The sequence below is a fragment of the Schistosoma mansoni genome, chromosome 1, assembly GCF_000237925.1.
Source record: "Schistosoma mansoni strain Puerto Rico chromosome 1, complete genome".
Lineage (NCBI taxonomy): Eukaryota > Metazoa > Platyhelminthes > Trematoda > Strigeidida > Schistosomatidae > Schistosoma > Schistosoma mansoni.
The window spans coordinates 6,635,647-6,651,065 of record NC_031495.1 but is presented as its reverse complement, the minus strand read 5'-3'; the positions used below and the strand labels follow the sequence as shown (position 1 = coordinate 6,651,065).

At 34.0% G+C, this 15,419-nt stretch overlaps 1 protein-coding gene and 3 non-coding genes across 4 annotated transcripts in view; 2 read left to right on the top strand and 2 right to left on the bottom strand.

Annotated features, from left to right (window-relative positions):
- The window catches only part of Smp_124200 (scavenger receptor-related), a gene marked incomplete at both ends in the record, with an annotated part of 45,619 nt that overhangs the window by 15,051 nt on the left and 15,149 nt on the right, over nt 1–15,419 (bottom strand). The window contains 6 exon segments of the mRNA XM_018793096.1: nt 1,760–1,941; nt 6,563–6,753; nt 10,835–10,972; nt 11,655–11,769; nt 13,556–13,910; nt 15,010–15,281. Coding sequence (XP_018647643.1) covers nt 1,760–1,941; nt 6,563–6,753; nt 10,835–10,972; nt 11,655–11,769; nt 13,556–13,910; nt 15,010–15,281 — 1,253 coding nt within the window.
- Smp_tRNA_01233_Gln_TTG.1.1 lies at nt 4,957–5,023 on the bottom strand. Its single transcript has one exon. It is a non-coding gene (tRNA).
- Smp_tRNA_00471_Phe_GAA.1.1 lies at nt 7,155–7,226 on the top strand. Its single transcript has one exon. It is a non-coding gene (tRNA).
- Smp_tRNA_00830_Gly_CCC.1.1 lies at nt 8,503–8,573 on the top strand. The gene has a single exon. It is a non-coding gene (tRNA).

Here is a 15,419-nt window from a genome sequence, read left to right as displayed (position 1 = left end):
AAGTTCTTTATATGGTTACAGAATTGCCTTGGAATTTGGCAATATTTCCAAATAATGGCTCAAAAACGTAATAACAACGTGTATTTCGGCCAACTAGCAAAGTATCAGTTGCTCAAGATCTGTTAGTGTGTTTGTTCGTGGTAAATTCGATAATGTTAAATAACGGGTCAACTAGTTGGAAATCAGTAAGCATTACACAATTTTTCCACTGTAATATGATAATCTTTAACAGTTCATTTAGATGATCTCGTCAAAGATTGAACACAGGACTTTCAAACCCATGAAGTCAGTCCGTGATTTCATTGAAAAGTTTTTCTAATTTCTTGTCATCATTTGCAAAAATTTAAATTCTTTGTGTCTGATGACACCACAAGTTATATATTTTTGATAATTTGTTAGTGAAAAAATACTTTGAGAGTTATTATTAAGTGTTGACGTTGACTATTGTTACTGAAAGTTCTATAACCTCTTTTGTGAAGCAAATATTGTTCATCAGACCAGATCATCATTCGATTATCAGTAAAACTATAAATGTATACTGTTCAGGAGTTTCATTTTCTGACAAAACAACTGTCCAGTGCTTCTTAGTTTTTCACTTCGGTTCATAATGTAAACATACTGATTGATTTTTGTATAATTGCTTTACACTGATATGCAATAGCATTTAAGCTTAAATATGATTATAGAAAAACAATATTACTTGAAGGCAACATTAATTGTGCTTTTTCAACATAGAATATCGTTGGTGGAAGAGTCTAGAATGGATGTTTCATACTATTAGTGAGTCATCAACTAGATCTAACTGGATTCCTGTTACATTAAATAGGAATAATATATTTGTAAAATCTCAGCTTGGACCAGATTACCAGGCAAAACGTTGGATTTACTTTAAATTCATTCGCTGAGATTTTACAAATATATTCTTCCTATTTAATGTCTTACATCAACTCGGCGCTCAAATCCTGTGAAACTATTCACTCTAATTTAGACGAAAGTTCTAATGGATTCCTGTTACATTCAAGAATTTATATTCACCTAAAAGATTAGAACCCTAGTACCATTCCCTTCAAACATCAACTCTTTATTCACTTATCTATTTGAGTTCATATCTAAGGATGATAAAATATAGGTTGAAAGCGTGAGTCAATTGAAGCTAGACCACCATCGAAAACCTGGAAGCATTGGACGGCCGTTTCGTCCTATTATGGGGCTCCTCAGCAGTGCGCATCCACGATCCGCGAGATTCGAACTCAGGACCTACCAGTCTCGCACCAGAGCGCTTAACCAATAGACCACTGAGCCGGCATCCATTGGTGTTAATGTCTAACTTCAACTGATCCAGGAATTTGAGCAACCGTTCACCAATTGTCTTCAGTGAGTAGATATCTCACGATATCTCGCAAGACTGGTAGATCCTGGGTTCGAATCTTGCGAGTGCGGGATCGTGGATGTGCACTGCTGAGGAGTCCCATGATAAGACGAAACGGCCGTCCAGCGCTTCCAGGTTTTTCATAGTTGTCTAGCTTCAATTGACAAACACGCTTTCAACTATGAAAATACTAAATCTTCACAAAACCCCTTCTGATAATGATAAAATATATATTATGAATCAAATAAATCAATTAAAAAACAATTCTTACCGATTATTTAAAAATTTATTATATATTAATTGTATACGTTGTAATTTGGATGTTTCAATTAAACTTAAATAAATAATATAAGAACCATAATTATTATTAAATTCATTATAACTAATTACATAATCAATTGGATATTCACGTAATTGTTGAGATTGAAATAAATGATTAGTAGTAGAAGTATCCATGTAAATTACCCCATGTAAATGTTGTATAAATGTTGAATTTATAATTTTTCCAATTATATTAATCATTGGTGATATTATTATGGCATTTAATTGATTTTTATTAAAATAACTATATCCTAATGTAAAATTAGTGATCATCTAAAATTTAAAAAAAATAATTTAAAAAAATAAAAAAAAGAAGTTACATAATGATAGTTATATAATATCAGAAGGGGTGGATATTTTAATAGTTGAGATCATGAATAGGAGGAAACAGTCGTCCAGTGTTTCCAAGTTTTCCATGATGGTCTAACTTCAATTCATCGTCAAGAAGGTACAAGTATTTATAAACAGTTGTTTACGTAAAATACTCAACATTCACTGACCGGATATTATCAGCAACAAGGATGATCTGATGCAGATGTAAAGGAGAGGATTGGCAAAAAAGGGCCGCATTCATACAATTGAAGAACATATGGAACTCAAAATAACTGTGAACCAATATCAAAGTCACAATCTTCAATACGAACATCAAGACAGTTCTACTGTACGGATCTGAAACTTGGGGAACTACTACAACCATCTTCAAGAAGGTACAAGTATTTATAAATAGTTGTTTACACAAAATACTCAACATTCACTGGCCGGATAGCATCAGCAACAGCCTTTTGTGGGAGAGGACAAACCAGCTTCCAGCTGAAGAGGAAATTAGGGAAAGACGTTGGAAGTGGATAGGATATACATTAAGGAAATCACCAAACTGCAACACGAGGCAATCCCTGACTTGGAATCCAGAAGGGAATCGGAAAATGGAAGGCCAAAGAACACATTACGTCGGAAAATAGAAGCAGATATGAAGAGGATGAATGTTAACTGGAAGGAACTGGAAAGGATTGCCCAGGACAGAGTTGGATGGAGAATGCTGGTGGGCGGCCTATACTCCTCCACGAGGGGTAACAAGCATAAGTAAGTGAGTAACTAGCTTCAATTGGTTTTTGTGTCAAAAACACATTTGTGTCAAAGCTATTAAAATAAGTTATTTATTTTTAATGTTTTTACACAAATTATCTAAAATTTTAAGATTAATATGGACACATTATTAAAATTGAAATAGTTGACTTAGTCTCAAACTAATGCTTGAATATAATCTCTCTCATCTTTAAAAAACAAAGTGAATGGTAAGCATTCATATTTACATGCTATTTCTAAATATAGAGTTTAGGGTTCAATTGTTGAGTTGTTGAATCTACAACAGTGTATATAGCCGGGTAAACATTGAGTGGTGATACAGCTGATGAAATACTATTTAAAATCGATAAAGCATTGATGAAATATAGATATCTTACCCTGTTCATTAGTAGTAACCTAAGGTTACAACTGAAAACTAAGAAATTCTCTATAGTACTAAGAATGATTCTATTTGTGAATATTGAGTTTAGAGGAAATATTATTGCGAAAACATCGAAAAACTGAATTTCAAATTATATAAGAAAAACTTCTTATTCTTTGAAGCTTCATATTGTCTTCTCTATCTAATCTATCATTCATGTTAATGTTATGGATAAACCTCCACTTTGGGCCACATAGATGTATAATTATAAGCACACTTATTATGATGTAGTTTACATTGGGTGCATAAAGTAGATGCTTCTAAGACTCATTTCAGAGCACGATGGGGCGTAGCTTTTAGAAGACGAATGTAAAACAATCAACAGTTTAGTCAACCAAAATGTAATCAATTCTGGTTAGGTTGCTTCACCCGAATCATCATTTAAAATAATCTACACGGTTATATTATTAGGACGAAAGGGAGAAAGAATAAACAAACATGTGCACTGACGAAGTTTTATCAATTCAGAGGTTCATGTATGAACTATGAGTAAAATAAGAACATGTAACCCCTCTCATTCTTTCATATTTCTAACATCTCACTTAACTGATTTGGTGTACAGCTATCAGTACCTGTGATTTTTTCCAAAACATTAAAGCCTTCAAGCTGTATACAACAAAGTTTATTTAGTTTCAGATGTAATTCAATGTTAAAATTCATCTTAAATTTATTCCGATATCTTCATCGGTAAAAGTTTTTTGGAGTGAACAAGAATTGGATGTTCCTAAGTTATAATTTATGATCTGTATTTACAAAATCCATAATTTTAATCTTGTTATTCACTAAGGTTAAAATTTATTCTTCTAAAACTGATGCAGTGGGCCAATCAGAAATCGCTAAAACTATAAATGCACGTGATTGACTGAGGAATGGCTTTACTTCGCAAGGAATAGAATATAAAATTCTGAAATGTTTTAATTTCCTAAGGGATCGGCAGATAAATATATAAATGAGTACAGTTGTTCCCTGATTTAGTTAGCTAAATAGTTTTATTTTGTAATGTTAAATAAATTCAAGATGTTAGTCGTAAATGTAAAGTATTTCTTGAACGTTGTCTGACAGTGGTTGATGATATGGTAAATTTGGTGTATATATTGATTTTTGGTCACTATGTAATTGTTTTATGAATACGAGATGACGCCTATAAAAAGGGGAATAAATTGGAAGAAAGCTATCGGTAGTTAGATGAAAACTTGGTCTCAGTCTATGGAGTCACCGATTATTGGAATCAGGCGTATAGGTAGGTGCAGACTAACTTCTTGAGCTCTGATAATTTTATCCCGTTGTAGTAATAAAAAGTGGCAACTTGAATCAATGCACATATATAACAGGTTCCATATTGTTTTAGATTAACTAAATAAGAGTTGAAACTGACGTCAAATCAGGTGTATTTGTTAATCGCCTTGTTAATGTTAGTTCGCCAAGAGAAACTATCACTAAGCGTACTTTTGATGTAATCAAATACCCAGTGAACTTTGATTTTTTAATTATTACATTCTTCTAGTTTTTATAAGAAGTACAGTTATAAATTAAATTCATTTAGTAATGTTTGTTCGAATCTTCCCATCGATGTGTTAGGACTGAAACTGGTCAGTCTCTAATTGGCATATGTGCATACTGTGCGTATTGCTTCGATATAGCCTTAATTCACAAGCATTGTAAGCAAAGATGGATAGTGACTAGCAGTGGAATCCAGTTTGACGCGCGTTTCGTCCTATTTTGGACTCGTCAGTTGAATGTACCTGCATCTCAGAGTTGATGTTCACTCTGGGACTCGAACCCAGTACCTTTCGCTTCAAATGCCATCGCGTTATCCACTCCGCTACTGAGTCCTGATAGCCTATTAGTCTAATTGTTTTAGGTTGTTCTAAACTCAATGTATTTACAAAACATAATGAGAAAAAATAAGTTCTCTTCAAATATCCGATATTGTGTTAATCAATCGTAATAATGTAATATACACTTACGTTAGGATCATTACAAAGGCATGAGTAAACTCTGATTGCATTACGATGATTTTTGAAAAAATATGTAAAATTTATTAAGATTTCCGTTCTAAGACAAGAATTGTAAAAACGAATTGCATCATGATAATTCTCTGTAAATGAAATAAAATGTACATATGTATATATAAATGTGAAAAAGTCAATATTGCTTTTAATAAGTAGGTAAGTCAATTTGAGTTGCTGCTTTTAGTCTTACCGTTCTCCAATCGACCTGCCTGGCATGGTAGAACCTACAGGAACATACGTTCCAGCCAATATAGCTCGGTTGGATCATCACGATAGGCAAGCCCGACCACCACGTCAAGGTAGAAGCTACGGTCGGGAAATAGGGTGGGTGTAGGTGTTTGTGAATATTATTCCATCTAGTATTAACTGAATCTTATCTGTCGAATTTTTAACCTAAGTGAATCTAGTTGGTGTAGTAACATATCTATTATTTAGTAGTTAAAAAAAGAAATGGAAAATAAAAGATGAAATCAGATTTGTTATTCAAATTTATGTATTTCTTTCAAGTGAAAATAGCATTTCGGAAGCACTACTAGGTAAAATCATAGTAAAAGGACATGGTAACCAGAATTGAGAAAACTACTTTCGTGATTTGTATGAAAATCGAAAATGAATGATTTACTTTTTATCGATCAGAAAGGGTTTTGTGGAGAGTTTAGTATTTTCATAGTTGAAATCATGAGACAATTGAAGCTAGACCACCATGGAAAACCTGGAAGTACTGGATGGCCGTTTCGTCCTATTATGGGACTCCTCCTTGGCAGTGCGCATCCACGATCCCGCACTCTCAGTGACCAGTGGAGTTCTATCAAGTCTGTTGTAGAGATATCAACTCACTGAAGACAATTGGTGAACGGTTGCTCAAAATCGTGAATTGGTTGAAGTTAGACATTAACACCGTTGGATGCCGGCTCAGTGGTCTATTGGTTAAGTGCTCTGGCTCGAGACTGGTAGGTCCTGAGTTCGAATCTCGCGGATCGTGGGTGCGCACTGCTGAGTAGTCCCATAATAGGACGAAACGGCCGTCCAATGCTTCCAGGTTTTCGATGGTGGTTTAGCTTCAAGTGACTCATGATTTCAACTATGAAAAAAAATCAATTAACTTTTTAAAACCTATGAACTCTTACAGGTCCAATTACTTATCAAGAAATATTTATGATTTATATAAAGCTGATTAGCTTAATGGTTGACTTTTAAAACAATACAATCATTTTAGGAAATTGCCGAAGTTCATCCCTATACTGTAATTCTGTCCACCAATGTATTGGGCTTTAATTTGTTCTAATTTTAATTCATTTTTTGCCAAGTTATTACCATAAAACAGATAATTATATAATAAATGTCCATTGAATTTACCTGTGAAATTAGATAGGTGAACATGTGTTTTTAGAGGAAGATTTGGTTGACGTAATGATGACAAATCCGATTGATTAAGATTCCAAATAACTAAACCATGTCCATAATTATTATGAAATAATGAATTGTTGATTTGTTTAAATCCACCATTTACACTTATGTTTAAACCAGCATTTTGATTTCTAATAAACCTTTGGGGAAATAAGTGTTCAAAAAAACATGACATAACATGTCATAAGATTAATTGATAAAATGACATCAATAACCAAAAGTACTGAATAATTGACTGTTCAGTAATGTGCATACATGATACCAAATACTTTTAGGTTTTACCGCGATTATTACATATTTATATCACGTAGTCTGTGTGCAACTTCAATCAATGATGTAATGCAGTCCTAAAGTAATATCGACTCCTTGTAAGCAAAGATGAGAATTGTTCTATGAACTGGTGTGCTTGTTGTTGGTGTTTGTCTGTTTGTTATAATTTTGATGTTTGTGTTGATGTTGGATTGGTCGTGTGTTGTGTGTGCATTCTGGATGAAGATATACTTGTAAGTGTCAATGGATGTGATTGTGCGAACCCACATCGCCGGAGTAGCTCAGTTGGGAGAGCGTTAGACTGAAGATCTAAATGTCCCCGGTTCGATCCCGGGTCCCGGCAGGCGACTGGCTTCCACTTTTCGCCGACACGTTCTACCGCTATCAAACATCATTCGCATCACTGTAACCACGTGCCACCACTAAGCGTTCCTCCTCACAATCCAATCTCGTGTTTTCACTTGATCTCCGTGTAACATTCCACATTCCCCTCCATCACACCTTCACTCACATTCAGTCTTTCACTCTCCTTCCATTTAGTTCTCTCTGTCGTAGTCTGTCTTAGTGGTCAGTATTATTATTATTATTAATGGTTTTATTCAATATTATAATCTGGTACAATATAGAATTCTCAGCATGAGTTATTTCAACAAGTTTTTTACCAAAAAAAACAAGAAAAAACAAAAAACAAAAAAAAACAAAAAACAAAAACCAAAAGAAACAGAAAACGAATAAAAAAGTTTTAAGAAAAACTGAGTTTATACAAATTATCGAATTTGAGACATGCCTAAGAGTACAGGTTATTTACTAGGTCAACTCTAACAGCCTGTTCGTCACAAAGTAAATTTGCTAGGTAAGGTATTACAGAACTTTTATAGACTTGCTTGCGTGTATGGATTTTAATGTATTTACGTCTCGTTCTACCAGAAGATATACAAGGAGAAAGATATGAATGAAGTACATACAGTTGGTCGCAGACCGTAAATGTTGATGTCTAATGAACCAAGTGGATTGTTGCATGTACACAATGAATTTGATGGAAATCTATTGTGATTCAATGTGTAGGTTCATATTGACATGCACGTATACACACATACACTTGCGCACACATGCACTCGCTCACTCACACAAAGGAACAAATATATGTGTGGCCTTGTAGTCTGTGGAAGTAAGTGAAGAGTAATATGTAGGTGTGTGATGTTATTCCCAACACCTACGATTTCCTGACAATTTATCAGTCGGTAGATCGGTAACTGTGACTTTTCAGTACAGATAGTGTAAGGTGTTGTGTATAAAAAGGCGACGGTAACCCGTTTGTGTGTGTGGGGGTGGGTGGGTGTGCGTTGATGAGTAGGATGTTACTGCTGTCGTTGTTGATAAAGATGATGACGATGATGATGATGGTGTTAATGATGACAATGGCGTTGTTGGGTGTGTTGTTAGTTGAAGTGGTGATGAGTATGCTGGAATAGTGAGTTCACGATGCTTGTGTGATGAATATTGTTGCCTATGTGTTGGTGAATTTGATATTGACTGTAGTATTATGTGGACATATTGTGTATGTGCATGTTAGTAGTTGTGAGTGGTGATGTATGTAATTCTGTTCAATGGTAGGCTGTCCCGCGTGGTCTGGCGGTTAGGATTCCTGACTCCCACCCAGGCGGCCCCGGTTCGACTCCCGGCGCGGGAGGGTTTTCACACCTAACGCCAATCTACACAACACTCATCTCTAGGTCTACACCAACAAGCATTTCCCGACCACTGACACTATCATCTGTCACATGCTCACGTCGACAGTCAAACACAAAATGTTCGGTGACATATTGATTACTCGTTCCACTTGCGGTATGTCCACAACACTCTACTCACACACACTCATTTCAACACCTCTCAAGAAGCAAACAACCTGTCATGTGAATTTACACTGAAACTTCCAACAATTCGATTCTCCTTGACTCATTCCTCGATTCGTGAAAGTAGAGAAGGTGAGGCAACACACAGTGAGCCATTGACCCCCCAAACAATACTAAATGAATTTAATATCAACTCCGCCTGTAGATCTTCTAGGGTAACTACCGGTCCATGTCTGGGTAACCAAGGAGATTTTTGCTTGGGTTCAGAAACCCCATCCCGTAGAAAACAACCTTACCAATAATATTCTAACCAGAATAAGCTAATATCACCAGACAGTTACTACCTCGTTTCCGACTGGGTGAACTTTACATATACTGTTAGCTCTGATTATTGATGATTCTCTGGTTCGCATCGTTCTGTGAAAAAATCCATCTTTTCACTAAACAAATCTCTCCGCAAAGCACTTTACGAACAAGAGTTTTGGTCTACCATAGATATGTATTGGTTCTAATACCGCTAACGATGTTCATCACAATGACTCAATATAAAGCCTTGTTATTTTCTCAACACAGCTTTTATTTTCAGGTATATTTTATAATTGTGCTTTTTTCACATTTTAGTCAGGTTTACTGAACTGCTAATCATTTAGTGATGAACATCTCTGTTTCCACTATTCTGATCATCATTGAAAGTTTACAAAATTCATGATCTTTAGCTAGCTAATTATTTTCTATTTCTTTCGTGTTCATAACATTCCATTCCATCTCTCACGTGGCTATTTAGCAATTTAAGAATAAAAAGAAGACACAACACTAAGACTGATAAATGAAGAAGACGATTTAGCATGACTTTCTAATTATCTTAAGTTTCGTTACATAATGTGTTTCTGAAATGCGTTTGCGTATTTATTGAACAGACCCTGAAACATACAACTACGATAGACTAGTAGTTGAATAAAAAAAACAGCGTACCAAGAATTAAAGTACAACGCGACTTGTGTTTATTTATTGATGTCCACAACTAGTAAATTTAGAAGCTCAATTCCCATCTTTATCATGTATGGTTAAAGTAACCATAATTTGTAAATAATTTCTGTCATCACTTGTGATTTTTTCATAATTTCATGTAATTTATCAGAGTATCATTAATAACTAGATTCTTTTGTTCAAGTCGACTCTTGACTTTCCTATGAACTGTGTGCATGTGATACTGATTACCGTTGATAAGATAAATATATTAACCACATCACTACTCGTTCTCACTCTATATTCTGCCATAACCATAAGTTATAGAAACAACATTCATTAGTATCTGGGTATATATTTCGAACATTTAAATTATATTTCCTTCATCATAATTGTGGAGTGACTTTTGAACCTAATGAGTACGCGACACTTGATTAACCGCAATTGAAGTTTGTATAGCTTGTATATATGTATTCGTTTTGCATATAAGCAACTAACTTTCTGTAAGTTTTTTTGAACAACACTTGCGTTATTAGAATACTTGGAGTTTTCAGACCTAATACAAAATAATCCTATTTGTAAGCTGACTATAATTCATTCCAGAGGTAGATTGTATTACTTTTTAATTCGAAATATCACTTGATAGAACATAAATTAACATTTTATAAGTATTCATTGATAATGATTATTTTTAGATCTTCCCAATGATATTTAAGACTGTAATTGAACAGTCCCTTTTTCGGTATATATCAATCATGTGAAGTTTGCCTCGAAATTCCCATTATATCATAAACATTTTTCAAACAGAGATGGATGGTATTGTAAGCAAAGATGGATAGTGGCTTGTGAATTAAGGCTATATCGAGGCAATACGCACAGAATGCACATATGCCAATTAGAGACTGACCAGTTGCAGCCCTAACACATCGATAGGAAGATTTAAACAAACAATACTAAATGAATTTAGAGATGGATGGTAGTTAGCAGTGTAAGCTCCATTTGAAACTCTTCAACTCAATGAAGTACGCAAATTTCCAACTTCATAACAACTAACCGCAAATTCAAATTTTTTTTGGATCTGATAAAATGTATTCATCGTACTTACTGATTATTATTTATAAGAATATCAGCTGATCCACCAAGAATTTTTACACCAGCTTCATATTGATTCTGTTCAAATGTATTATTTTCTAAATGAATATATGCCCATGGATTATAAAGTGATAGACCATGTTGACTATTTCCACTGATTATTGAGTTTTTCAAAATTACTTCAGGTAATTTAGCTGAACGTATAAAAATGAGGGGTGTAAAAATGCAATCACATTAATGGTTTTTAACTCAATTATATACATTGAGTTATTAATGAGTGAATCATGTATAATGATATAATGGTGTTCTAGCTTCAATTGACTCATGATTTCAACTATGAAAATACTGAAATCTCCACAAAACCCCTATCTAATATACTATGTCAATCTGTTGGTTTCACTTAAATAAGTATTGAACAAAACACGATAGTATTTTGATAATCATGTGGAAAGAGGAGTGTGATTGGGAGGAATTATTTCACAAACAGTTCAATTATTAACTGTATTATAATGATCATATACTTCCACCCTTTGAGAATGACATCTTTTTTACTTAATTTAACCAGTAAATGTAAGAGTTCCAGATTCGCTTGGTGAACCTATCACCAGAACGTTTGAAATTTACACTAATTTAACCTTTTTAGGGGTACTTTCTTCCAAGTCGATTACAATGAAAGTTAACTTATAGGATTAGTAAAAAAGTAATAATTAATGAATTAAGTTGTAGTGGTAGTAGAAAGTACGATGCACAGTCAACCTCTTTTCATTTCGTTAGTTGAAGAGATCAAGATGAAATTATCAAATGTTATTTGTTTATATAATCGTTGTAAGAGGATTTTAACAACTTAAAGTTTCACATACATTTGAAAATTGAGTTGTCGTTTATCAGTAACATAAATGACTTTGGATTGTTTCTTATTTGTTTTCATCACAACATATTTTGATACAATGAGAAATAAGAACAAATAAGGAGAAACTAAATATTTTACAGGAAAACGGGAAATGGAATATAATTGTACAGTGATAACAGTGATGAGAACATAAAAAATCTCATTAAAATAAACAAATAGTCATAATAAGCAGAGATGGATAGTGGCTAGCAGTGGAATCCAGGGCGCGCGTTTCGTCCTATTCGGGACTCGTCAGCTGGACACAAGCAAGTGGCTATCAGGACTCAATAACTGAGTGGATAGCGGGACGGAGATTGAAACGAAAGGAACTGGGTACGAGTCCCAGAATGAACATCAACACTGAGATGTAGGTACATCCAGCTGACGAGTCCCAAATAGGACAAAACGTGCGTCAAACTGGATTCCACTGCTAGTCACTATCCATCTTTGCTTACAATGCTTGTGAATTAAGGCAATATCGAAGCAATACGCACAGTATGCACATTTGCCAATCAGAGACTGACGAGTTGCAGTCCTAAACAAACAACACTAATCGAATTTAAATAGTCATAATAGATAGTATTTCCATCAGAATTATCCTATTCTGTTTGTTTAACATCTTAGAACTCTGAAGAATACTTGTCATTGATTTTATTACGGAGTTATATTTTTTCGAAGGTTGCAAGTTACTAATTTGCAACCAACGTGCTGATATTTAGTAACCTGATACAGTAATCAATCAACTTTTAACATTTTCAAACTAGTTTGACGATAGGTGAATATCCTTTAGAATGGAAGTTGCAAAGAATTTTTTTGACTTGAAGCAGATTAAAACATTAGAACTGTTCATTATAGATGGATTAGTATAAATAATAACTTCGTTTTTTTACAGGATAATTTATCAAAATGTATTTCCACTCCTTTTAGACATCAACGACTTGTTTCCGAGGTATCTGACATATATATATATATATATATATATATATATATATATATACTAGACTATCGAATTACAATAAAAAAGGAGAAGCACTGACAGGCCGTTACTTCTTAGCTGTGCTCATCCACGACTCATCAGGGGTTTAAACCGTTTAACAATTATATATTAAAGCGAAACAGCTATCCACAATTATATATTAAAGCGAAACAGCTATCCAGTGCTTCACGTTTTTTAATGGTTATTCAACTAAAGTCAACCTATGACGTAAACAATATAATTTGGTCATCTCCATATATCTTCTGTAAGAATAAAAATATAAGAATTGAAATAGAAAGCTATTTAAAGAAAGAATTATGACACTTATACACTATGTTCTCAGAGGGAATATGAATTGATAAGGTTGGACCTGAAAGCTTCAAAACGGCTGACATCGTGAAATAACGTTAGCTAGACAATTCTTGTAGATCAGAAAATACTGGACAACTGTTCCTTTCTAAAATAAGAATCCTCAACTAAGCAAACATACGGCTTCTTAATGCATTGAACGAAAGATGTTTAAGCTCTTCAGTGAGCACATTACTTTGAGACCATTAAGTTGACTCCCAATGGTTAACATTTCCACCTACAGTCAGTGTAGAATATCGTGTGATTACTATTTTTGGCCAGATAGAAGGTGAGCATTGCTGAAAGGTCTCATACTAGGACGAAACATCTATCAATAGCTCTCCGGTTTTCAGTAATGGTCTACCTAAAGTCGGTTTGTGTTAGAAACTACCTTCAATTAGAAAAGTTTGCACAAACTTACTATCATTATTTTCATATCACTGTAGCACATTAGAGGCTAGATAGAGGTTCTAATCTCTGTAAATGACTGTAAGTTATATAAAAATAAGTCTACAGCAACACACTGAAAACCATTTCATATGACTTACTCTGACCCACAGATATATGAAGTAAGGCACGTATACAATTAGCGAATTCTGAACAAACAAAACGATCTGTTAGTTTGTTCCAGAAAAATTTTATCAGAATAGCATTTCTGTCAGAGGAAACACCTTGATATACTAAACCTTTCAATGGACCTGAATTTCTATGGAATACTAAAGAAGGATAATTCGTATGATTATTATGATTATTTAAAATTGTTTGATTAACTAATAACCAATTCGCTATTCGATTCATTGTAAATTTATCCCATATTTCAATTCTTCCATATGCTATTGGATCATGAATTGTTTCAAGTAGATTGATAGTTATAATTTGATCTGTTTGATCTGAGGCAACATGCTGAAATGATATAGAAAACTATGGAAGTAATAATAATAAAAAAATTTATGAACATTATAAGTTTGAAAAGATTGTGAACAGATTTTTCAGTTTTTAATTGTAGTTTACATTATGAATTAACTTTTGTTAGACGACCACTGAAAACCAGGGTGTATGTGTACAGTTTATTTCGTTTTAGTATGAGACTTCATTTATGGATTGGAATTGAAGCTAAAATCTTTTGGCTTTGTCATCAATACGTTGGTTTTAAACCAAATGTCTATACTTTCGACATGAGTTAGTGATAAATGTTTCCCTCTCGAGACGGTTGAACTTAATCAGTCTTAATGAGTATGAAGGTATTTGTGGAAGTTGTATAACTTTCATAGTTTAAAGTACAAACTGATCTTAGTTAGACCAACACTGAAAAGCTGAAAGCAGTGGATGAGGGTTGTGAATTATTTTGAATTAATTAAGGTTATGCATTAAGAGTGTTGGATACCTGCTCATCAGTCTACGAATTAGACATTCTGGCGTGAGACCCTGGGTACTGGTGTTCGATTCCTGGGTACAAAACGTTGGTATGATCTGCTGGAGAGTCCCACGCAAGGAAGAAAAGGCCAACCAGTGTTCACAAGTTTTCAATAGTGATCTAGCTAGGGTAAATTCGTGAGTTAAAGTAATCAGTTAAAGCTTCTCATTAGAACTTGGGATTGAAGTCCTGGAGACGGTTTAAATTAGAGACTGATATCGCCAAAAGAGCCAGTTAATGGAAGACAGTTATCATCAAAGAAATCCGATAGTGATTACTCAGTAATGCCAATTGACTGAAGGTGATATTGTGGTCACTGAATAGTAAATCTGTGATATTGTACTTGATTCAGTAGTAGTTAGCAATGGGCCTGAAATATTAAGGGAACGGTTGCTCCCTGTGGAATTCGAATCTTTGTCACAAGCTGTGAAGATTGTAATTATGGATTACCGACTAGTACCAACTAAAACGAAATCTATTTCCACGCTTTCCTGGGCCTAACCTCCAGCCACTTAGTAAACATAACAACTTCAGTGAATAAATTAACTTTCAAGTAAGTTTTGGTTTTCATGATTATACATAACTCACAAATTCACACATTCCACTTGTTTTAAACGTTGGTCCAGGTAGTTCAGCTATCATTAAAAATGGAAAAACTGGACTAGCCGGTATTGAACCAGGTCGACAAACCCAGTAAGCTTTATGTATAAATTCAAGTGTTTCTTCAGGCCAGTGATAATGTGGACCACTTAATAATTTGATATTTAATCCATCACCATTATTTCTTAGTGAAGTAACACTATTTAATCTAATATAACCCATAATTGATGTAATTTTCACTCCATGTCCATAATTATTTTCTGTCTATAAAATAAAAATAAAAATTGTGATATTTTATGAAAATGTATTTATTATAAATGAATGCTAAAGCAATTCGTCCCTTTGATGAATTTCGATAGTGTAATAAGAAGACGAAGATTCTCAGAACTATGTGATAC